General features: G+C 32.1%; 1 protein-coding gene across 1 annotated transcript in view; it reads right to left on the bottom strand.

The window, feature by feature from the left end:
- Smp_124370 (putative cell adhesion molecule) overlaps window positions 1-9,322 on the bottom strand; it is a gene marked incomplete at both ends in the record, with an annotated part of 30,288 nt that extends 20,966 nt beyond the window's left edge. The window contains 3 exons of the mRNA XM_018795971.1: window positions 2,921-3,231; window positions 4,908-5,004; window positions 9,313-9,322. Of these exons, the coding sequence (XP_018650230.1) occupies window positions 2,921-3,231; window positions 4,908-5,004; window positions 9,313-9,322 (418 nt within the window). The remainder of the gene's footprint in view (window positions 1-2,920; window positions 3,232-4,907; window positions 5,005-9,312) is intronic.
- Window positions 9,323-10,338: the final 1,016 nt, after the last annotated feature.

The raw sequence follows: 10,338 nt of genomic DNA, 5'->3' as shown, positions 1-10,338 counted from the left end.
GATGTATTGTGAAAGCAATGACATGAAAAAAATACTTGCTTTTTTGGTGCTGACTTCACACAAATGTGATAATAATGATAATAATAATCTTTCCTTCTTTTCTTCAATGTAAAACAAATACTCAACTGTGCGATCATATGACATGCCAATATTCATGGAAGAAAGAATTTTTGTGCAAATTATCTCCAAATCATTGGATTGTAATACTACTTCTTCGACATTTTACTGAGTTTGTAAACAGAGTCACAAGAGTTAGAAGAAGATAATTATGTAAACATTTCTTGATTCAAACATTTTTGTATCCATAGTTTTAAATTTTAGTAATGAAAGTACTCTGAGATTATGGTAAGAATAACAATTGTAAAATTTAAAGAGTGAAATAACACACAAACCTATTCTACTATATGGACATCAAACTATTACGTTTTTGATCAGGCAAGTAAACACTTTTCATATTAATGCATATGTACACATATAAAGTGTTTATATCTCAGACCGACATCGGCTAAACAATCATTAAATACTAGGTATTCTTTTATCATCGATAAGGTCGGGAAAGACCAATTCTTTGGAGCTCCAAGGTATGAAGAAATACGTGTTCAATACTTTGTGGTTTTCAATGACTGTTTAACTAAGATCAGTCCGTGATGTATATTATAAGATTCAGAAATCTCCACAATACCGATATATCAACAAAGCTTCTTGATTTCGACCAAAATGTTTGATTTTTTTACTAGTCTTTTAAATGAACACATATCAACTTGAATGCCAACAAACTTTGCTTAGTCAATTATAAATATTTTTATAAACTTTTATATTAAAATGAAACTTAACATTTTACTCTCTTAAATGAAGAAAATCAAAGTGGGTGATTGAACAAAATATTGTATTATTTTTTGTATACTATATATTCTGCTTACTGAACGTCTATCATCTTTCAATGACTGCCTCTATAGATATTTCAACAACACCAAAAATACAGGTTTGTTCTAAATTCTATATAATCAATGAAGTGAATAATTCACGGTTTAAGATATATTTAGAATAAGATAAATAGAGGTCTTTTATAATATTGGTAATCTTTCTATGTGAACATTCTTTTTTCGTAGTAAATGTTTGCTCACTTACTCCTATTACCCCTCGTAGAGGAGGATGGACCCCACACCAGTATTCTCCATCCAACCCTGTACTGGGCAATCCTTCCCACTTCCTTCCACTCGCTATTCATCCTTTTCATATCTGCCCCTATTTCCCAACGTAGTTTATTCTTCGCCCTTTTTTCCGTTTCTCTTCCGGATTCCAAGCAAGGGCTTGCCTCGTGATGCAGTTTGGTGGTTTCCGCAGTGTATTTTCTATCCACCTCCAACGTCTTTCCCTCATTTCCTCTTCGAATGGAAGCGGGTTTGATCTCTCCCATGAAACGCAGTTGCTGATAGTATGAATGTATTTTTCATAAACAACTGTTTATAAATACTTGTTCCTTCTTGACGATGGATGTAGTAGTTCTCCACGTTTTAGCTCCACACAGTAGGACTGTCTTGACGTTCGTATTGAAGATTCTCACTTTGAAATTAGTTGACAGTTGTTTTGAGTTCCATATGTTCTTCCATTGTAGGAATCCTGTCCTTGCTTTGCCAATCCTTGCCTTTAAATGTGCGTCAGACCCTCCTTATTCATCAATGATGCTTTCCAGGGTGAGTGAAACATTCCACATCTTTCAGAGCTTCTCCATCAGGAGTGATTTGGTTGATGTTCTCTGCGTTGTAATTGATCTTGGTTTCTCCTTTGTGTACGTTGAGGCCTACTAATGCAGAGGCTGCTGCTATATTAGTTGTCTTCATCTGCATTTGTTCGTGTGTATGTGGTGGGAGGGCTAGATCATCTTCGAAGTTCGAATCGTCTAATTGATTGTGAGTTGTCCATTGTATTCCGTGCTTCCCGTCAGATGTTTAAGTCTTCATAATCCATTCAATCACCAGGAGAAAGAGGAGGGTGGAGAGCAGACAGCTTTTTCTGACCTTGGTACTTACTGGAAATGCATCTGTCAGCTGGCCTTTATGCACAACTTCTCACTGTAGTCCGTCGTGTGAGTTTTAGATAATGCTGACAATCTTCTCAGGATCTTCATAGTGTCGATGTAGTTTCCATAAGGTTCTCCGGTCCACACTGTCAAAGGCCTTCTCAATGAAGTCAATGAAGTTTATGCATAGTAACGAGTTCCACTTAACTGTTTTCTAGTCCCTAATAATACTTTAAAGTGTGAGACACTTGAATGTCTATATGAATCTGCTTAGCAATTTGTCAATAAAAGACTTTCAATGAACAGAAATCGAAACAATATGGTTAGTATTCTTAGAATATTCAGTTAATTGCTATAATGAAATAGTCCGTATTATAAAAGGAAATCAACATTGTGTAATAATTACCAATATGCCACTGATCTTAATTATACTTTTTTAGACTAGTCTTTTGAAAACAGATATTATTGCATGTAACCAGTGGCTAAATTAGGATGATGGGAGATGTTTAAAAATGATGTGAATCGACCTGAAACAATCTATGATTAAGTACTGTTTGATACTTAGTTAAATGAACTATAACTTATACTCATGATTCAGTATTGACGCACAGGTCTGTAGGCTTGTGTGTATGTTTGTGATGATCAATTCACATAATCCCGGATGTGTCTCCCAAACAATAATAGTTCTTAGATGTGATCTTGTCCCGATTTATACTGAATACCAAAATAAACCTGCCTAATCGCTATTTATTTGAAACGTAAGTTCATTGATACTGCTAAATCCAATGGTCAATGATGTTTATCTGTTTACAGTTCATGGAATTTATTTAACATTTCATTTTTCTTCAGTAAAACAACAAATAATACTTCAAATGCTCAATGATTACCATACTAACATACATTGGACATTTAACCAGGCAGATGCTTCTAAATTCTGTTTCATCTTTTCAAGTTCTTCATTATATCTATGTTCACGATTACGTAAATATTCAGATATGAAATCAATTTGTCTTTGATTATTGTCATTCTCTTCAGTAGCCAGAGGTTTCATGTAATTATACTGACTGTTTGAATAACTAAAAATCACTTGACACGTATAGATCCCAGTATCATTACGATTAATTTGTGTAAGATATAAACTACCATTTTGTAAAATTTGATAACGATGTTGAATATCTGGTTGTAAATTGATATCTATTTTATTTTTTAACCTGTAAAGAAAAGCCAGAAATTTATAATAATTATTTCTTTTATAAACTGTAATAACTAAAGGTAATGAGTTTTAAATCGGTTGAGTTATTCATCAATGAGATAATCTGAAACCTTATTGGAATGTATTTATATACGTTCTAAAAATGGTCGACATAGCTTGACATAAATAGATAAGTGAAGGTAGCATATTCTAGCTAAGAGATTCAATATAACGAAACGTTAAAAAAATGATACCGCAGGCGGGATCGTGGATGCCCGATGCTTAGGAGTTTCATACCAAGACGAAACTGCCGTCCAGTGCTTCCAGGTTTACCATGGTGGTCAAGCTTTAAATGACTCATGAATTCAATTATATAATTACTAAGATCTCCACAAAACCTCTGATAAAAATAACAACGTTCGGTTAAAACACTTGAATAGCTAATAGTCGACAACCTGATATAATTTAAGGTATAAATCCTAAAGCTCAAAATTTCACATGTGATTAGGCAAAACACCGACACGATACATCAATAAATACAAATCCAAACGAGTTGGAAAATAGCTGTCAAACTGTTCCATTAAATATAAAATTAATTCTGATTTAAATTCTACATTTGGATTTTCAAAAAAATCATGATTGTCTTCTATTTATAAATATCCATTGTTTTATTTTTTTTATACAATCCTTTCTAACAGTGTAATTTGACATAAGACCGCTTTCATACAATTCAATCTCTATAGAATTAAACTTTGATATGATATTAAATGGAATATCTTCAAATATAGAATAAAAATGATTCAAATACGTTTGAAAATAACTTTTTCAATGTTCAGAGATTTGTGTTAGATCAACAGTCTATTTAAGTTAAGCATTGATTACTAAGGAACAAGAAGGGCTTACACTCGACATAATTATCTACTACTTTTCTTCTGTTACGATTTATACTGATTTGTTTTCATATTATTTGTCTGGAAACATTAAAAATATAAAAATAATGAGTCGCTGATAATACTCTCAGTCTGACCAAAGAATATGATGTTCATGGAAGTTATTCACGCTGATGTTAGCCTACATTATGAAATAAAAGTTACTGTGAACGTCCAAGCATTAGACTGTTGTTTGAACGAATCTGAATAGTAAAAACAAGCTGTTTCATACATTACTTGGCCTCGAAAGTTCACATCTCATAAGTCTTAATTCTGTTAGAATATAGTTTCATTATTTAGTGATCCTCATTTCCAACGTCCGTCAATTTACAATATAGAACCAGGATTACATAATTTTATTTTTTTATTCTCATCTCACTTGTAACATATCACAGCCGTCGAAATAATGTTTATATAAATGATAATAAGAACATATAACCAAATATCGTCTGAAAAATTGACGTCAGTTTGAAGAAGCATGGAATAATATTAAACCATATTCGATATCAGTTCCTAATTAAAATGACTTTATAATCAATTTCTGGTACTACACAATTGCTATTGTTCACTGATATTAGCTTTACTTGTCCTGCCATAATAAAACTATAGCACATTGAAAGATTTATAGTGTTTTAGAATGACTAGTGATCGTGATTACAAAAATTATAACAATTTCTGTACATTCCCTAGTTAGAAGATATACCAAGACAAATACTGTCATCGAGTTCACAAAATATACAGAACCAAAATATAATTTAATACTCACCATTTGTATGATAAAATATTGACCCTTTCATTTATTTGACAATCAAAACGAACATGTTTTGCATGTTCTTGTACTGTGATATTTGTTGGCTTTTTAACTAAGAAAAAAACAAAATATATTTATTTAATCAGATATATCTTATGGCTAAAAAATTTAATATTCTATAAACATTGGCATAGATCAAATAATGTTAATGAACTCTCATTTTATGAGTTCATGATTGATTAGTTCTACATGTACTAAGATATGATAGTTTCAATTTTAACATCATTAGCTGACTTTGGTTAAACAATCATGGAAACAAAAATAACCATACATTTCCGATTTTAACTATTTCACGATATCGTGTAGATATTATTCATGGTCACTGTTATTATTTGTCTCTTTGCGGGGTTTCCACAAGGTTTCCTGAAGAAATACTTGCATGTAACAAATAGGAAAATAAAGATATCAACAGCTGCGAAGAAACCGCTCTTCCTGAAACTACAATTCAACGGCGATTTAGCTGATGATGTACTACGGGATAGACTGACTAAAGCGGTTAAGAGAACGTTTAATGCAGCCGACCTATGTCTTTCGTACTCCACACGATCTATGGTGATTCCCCAATTAAAGGATAAGTTATCTGGTTATGCCACTTCTATGTGTATCTATGAATTAAGCTGCTCCTGTGGAGAAAGCTATATTGGGCTCACTACCAGATAACTGAACCGAAGAGTTAGTGAACACCTCCCTTCGTGGCTAGGAAAAGGTATGGTCAAGTCTATACGGAGCTCGATTCTTTCACACTTGATCGATAGCGGTCATAAAGTTGACAGAAATCAGTCATTTAAAGTTATTTATCCTATTCCTACTAGTTTTCCTTATGGGGTTCGATCTCGTCTCTTACACATAGCAGAAGCTATAGGAATTCGATCCAACAACCCAAGTCTTTGTGTTCATAAGAAATTTGTAACACCCTTATCTCTCCCTTGGCCTTAATAAATAATTTTATTTTCCATAATCTTTCTTCGTTTATTTTTCTTCACCCCCTACCAATTATTTACTTATTATTTTTTCTGATATTCGCTTCACAGTCCAATTATCTGAACACTTCTTATTACGTAATCTTATAATTTCTATAAATGTTATTTCATTGTCTATATTTTTCTAATCATTGACCTATTTTCCTATTATGTAACATTGATTCAAGCCTTTTATTATTCTTATCACAACTAGTACACCTGTCATTACACTATCACTTATTATTATCCTTAATTATGTAATCTATTCCACCGTTATCATTGACTCATAAACTGCCTTGATTGGTTTAATAATTTCGTATATGCATATAAATATTACTGTATATTAGAGTAAAGCCTGATGAGGATCTAACCGAAAACAATATTGTTCGCTTATATATGTTGTTCTTTACAGGGTGTTGTGACAGTTGTAGTGTTAGAGGTTTCTCATCACAGTTTGATGTTTGTTAGAAAGTCAGTGAAAATACATATTTCATATTGATTAAATTAGGTGTTTTTGTCGGCCTGTTTGAATATCCGGGCTACCTGTTCCTGAAATCTAGATATTTAAACAATTTATCTATTTCCTTGTTTGTTTTAACAGATCATTATTTCAATTAATTGCATACCTTATCAATTGACTCATGCTTTCAATTATGAAAAATACTAAATCTCCACAAAACCCCTTCTGATAATTAATATAATCATATGCTCACTAGTGACTTCGAGAAGTATATCCAGGAGCTCTAGTGAGAAGCAGTGACCAGTGGAGTGCAAACCACGTCTGTTGTAGAGATAGGAACTCACTGAAGACAATTGGTGAATGGTTGCTCAACTTCGTGGATCAGTTGAAGTTAGACATTAACACCGTTGGATGCCAGCTCAGTGGTCTATCGGTTAAGGGCTTCGGCTTGAGACTGGTAGGTCCTGGGTTCGAATCTCGCTCGCGAGAGTGGGTTCGTGGATGCGCACTGCTGAGGAGTCCCATAGTAGGACGAAACGGCCGTCCAGTGTTTCCAGGTTTTCCATGGTGGTATAGCCTCAATTGACTCATGCTTTCAATTATCCAGGTGTGTTTGTGAAATGTTGACGACTTTTCACTGCACAAGTTACAAAAATGTATAGTCGAAGGACATTGTAATGGCTGGTAATATGTAATAAAAAGAATGAATATTATTCAGATATCGACTTTTGAAATGCTAATATCTAACTGGCGATCACTCAATACTTATCGTCAATATCGATTAAGAAATAAGGAAAGGATGCCCGCTGAAATACTTTGTGCTGAGAATTCTATATTGTACCGAAAATATAGCATTGAATAAAGCCATCAATAATATTATTATGACAATAATCATAGTAATAATAATACTAACAACATTAATGTAAACGATATCCCCAAAGTGAAACCAACTGAGAAGTTAATAAAAACTAAGTCATGAAGTATCAGTTAAATCCTGGTATACACTCCTTGGTCGATTACTTTTGTATCAAACCATAAATAAACGAATAGATTTTAACAGATTAGGAAAAGAAATTTCATTAATTTATGGATACACTTTAATCCCATGATATAACCCTAGTAGTAGTCGAAATGTCTTTCATAAATATTGATAATAGTTGTTAAATTGAAAATAAGGCATCGAATATGATTAAATAAATTTTGAAATTAAAATTTTCAAAGTTGTTTGTTAATTTTCAGAGTAAAAAAACCGAAAGAACAAGTAATACTTCTATCTAAACATCAATCACACGAAACACTGATTTTTAATTGTAGTAACAGAAGTAATTGACTGTTTTATGTAATGATTTTGATTGGTTTAAAACAAGTAAAATACACTTTACTCTTCCTCAGAATTATTGTAATTATACAACTTTGCCCGCTTAGAGATATTGTAACGTATTGGTTTAGAGATTTAAGTGACTAACTTCAAGTCACTGAATTTAAGGTTCAAATCCTACTTTGTCCAAATTAATTCGAGTAGATATTGAGATATTGCGAAATAATCAACAATGTGCCTATCCTCCAATCTCTTGCAGATAGAATTATAGCTTTTAAATTCTGCTACGAATCATGAGATCTTGAATAAATTGTAATATTGAGTACTTTCCTTTAAAAAGTCATATCGTAACACTACAGACTTGTGCATTTATTTCCTGTCAGATTAACACTTGGACACGTTTGTTTATTTCATCGGGGACATTGCTCTAAATGTCATACTCTTGAATGATCAAATAGAATCAATCTACCAAGTGAACAGACTTATCAAATACTTCAGCAAAAGTCTTTCTTATTGATAACAGTGAGATTTTTCAAAATCCCATACTTAAGAAAACCAAAAATGTAACGCCAAACTACTACATAGAGTTTTACTAACAGAGTTCATTTTACACTATTGATAACACATTTAGTAGTTTGTTCTTACTTCAAAACTGAACACAAAACCGGGAAAAATCAAGCATAACTTGAAGCAAATGAAGTTTTGTATCAGATGACTTTTATCTCTCTCCAAAAAACAACAATTTTAATTAAGTTCACTCATTTACATAGAGATTTTACTGATATTTGATGATCAGCTAATAAATATCATATATTAACTAAAGCACAGAAAATATAAAGTTGATCTTATACTGACTAAATACAATCAAATTTTATAATGAACAAATGTCGCATTGAACCAATAAGTGTTCTTGCGTTTTATTCCTTCATTACACATTATCTTTTGCAGAGGAATATCTACGAGTTAGATTTTGCATGGTGTCAACTTAAAGATTTCTAATCTGTGCTTAATATTGGAGCTCAATATGTAATGATTTTGTTATCAGATTGTTGAAATAGATCAACGGATTAATGATGTTTTCAAGTCAATTGAACAGACAACTAGTGTTTATAAAATCATTTTTCGACGGCTAACAATCTGATCAAGAACTAACTGATTTTGGTCAATGAATTGAGAATGTTTACAGAAGTCAATAAAATAACAAACTAAGTGTCAAATCATGCACCAAAAACATTTTTCATCTAAGACAAAGGTTTAAGTCAATTATTTATTTTGAAGAAAGGAAATTATTTCTATGTGAAAGTTTTATTCTACGTTAACTATTTATCAAAAACTATGATTATAGTGTAGCGCAAAGTCTGCATAAAGCTAATACTTTCCATACACATCTCTCAGAAATAACTGACCTGGTTTTTCCACGGATGATTCATGATATTCAGTGGCTTAAACACGTACGTCTCGTTAACTCTGGGCACGTTATCCCACCACAATCATCATTCAGAATCCTACATACAGTTAAATGAGCAAGATTAAATGGTGATCAAGTTCACCACTCGTTCACTTCAGAAGATATAACACTTCATCATTTCAAACCTGAACGCTGCTTGTTAAAGCAACACTTACGATCTCTCATACTTCTAGTTCCCTCACACAATTTCCAGTGTGATTTCCATTTTTATTTTTAGAATTTTCATCATAATATTTTACGTTTTTAATCAGTAACCGGTTATTACTAACATCTGTCGTTTTAGAATCATTATCCAATTCAGATCGTCTTCAAGTTTGTTTGCTTCACCGTCATATCTCTCATGTCGACAAATATCTCTCACATTTATGAGCTGTACATTAGCTTCATCCACCCTATCCATCATTACTCAACCTTCCTTTGATATCTCCAAACAATTCAAGATTTCATTCCCTTTCATTTTCCAACAGACTGAAATATTTCTAAAATCACTATAGATATAAATGTGCGGCTTTAGTATACTGTATCGTCAAAGAGAAACTGTATTTCATTGATTTCTCTTTATTCGTTATTGAAGAAAGGATAATTGTAGTGTGGCTGCAGGATACTCAGATTGCCATTATTCATGTTTATTCAATTGTTGCTTTTAAAATCAAACCGATTTCTATCTCTAATTAAAGTGAATGTTTCTCCTCTGTACATGTAAACTAATGATTAATCAATTCAGATGGCAAATTATTCCTCAGATTATGATCAGACATTATCAATTCTGTCTCCTTGAATATTGATAGTAAATGTGATAAACATCTCCTTGATTTAATAAAGTGATTGTTTTTAAGTTTTCAAAAAGTATCTTTACTCAGTTTTATGGAGACAACATAATTTAAACAAAACCAATCACCTTTTGCTGTTTAGCATTTTATTACATTTCGCTACTGAAATGTAACATTTTTTTCAGTAATACTCATCGGTGAAACTCGTATCCGTTCCCCCGATCAGTATGACATCTGAAATTGTATCGATATGCAATTTATAGATATCTCACTAATAAGATATATCTAGCAAATTTCTTAAAATTGAACAAGCAGATCAGGAAGCAACCAGACCCAAAACTTTACAGATTTACTCAAAATTTAGTTTTCAAACCCAAACACTTGATGTTTTTTACTTGAAGATAAAGCTAT

This window comes from Schistosoma mansoni, chromosome 2, assembly GCF_000237925.1.
Source record: "Schistosoma mansoni strain Puerto Rico chromosome 2, complete genome".
Classification (NCBI taxonomy): Eukaryota; Metazoa; Platyhelminthes; class Trematoda; order Strigeidida; family Schistosomatidae; genus Schistosoma; species Schistosoma mansoni.
The sequence above is the reverse complement of the archived record's forward strand: the minus strand, read 5'-3'. Positions and strand labels throughout refer to the sequence as shown.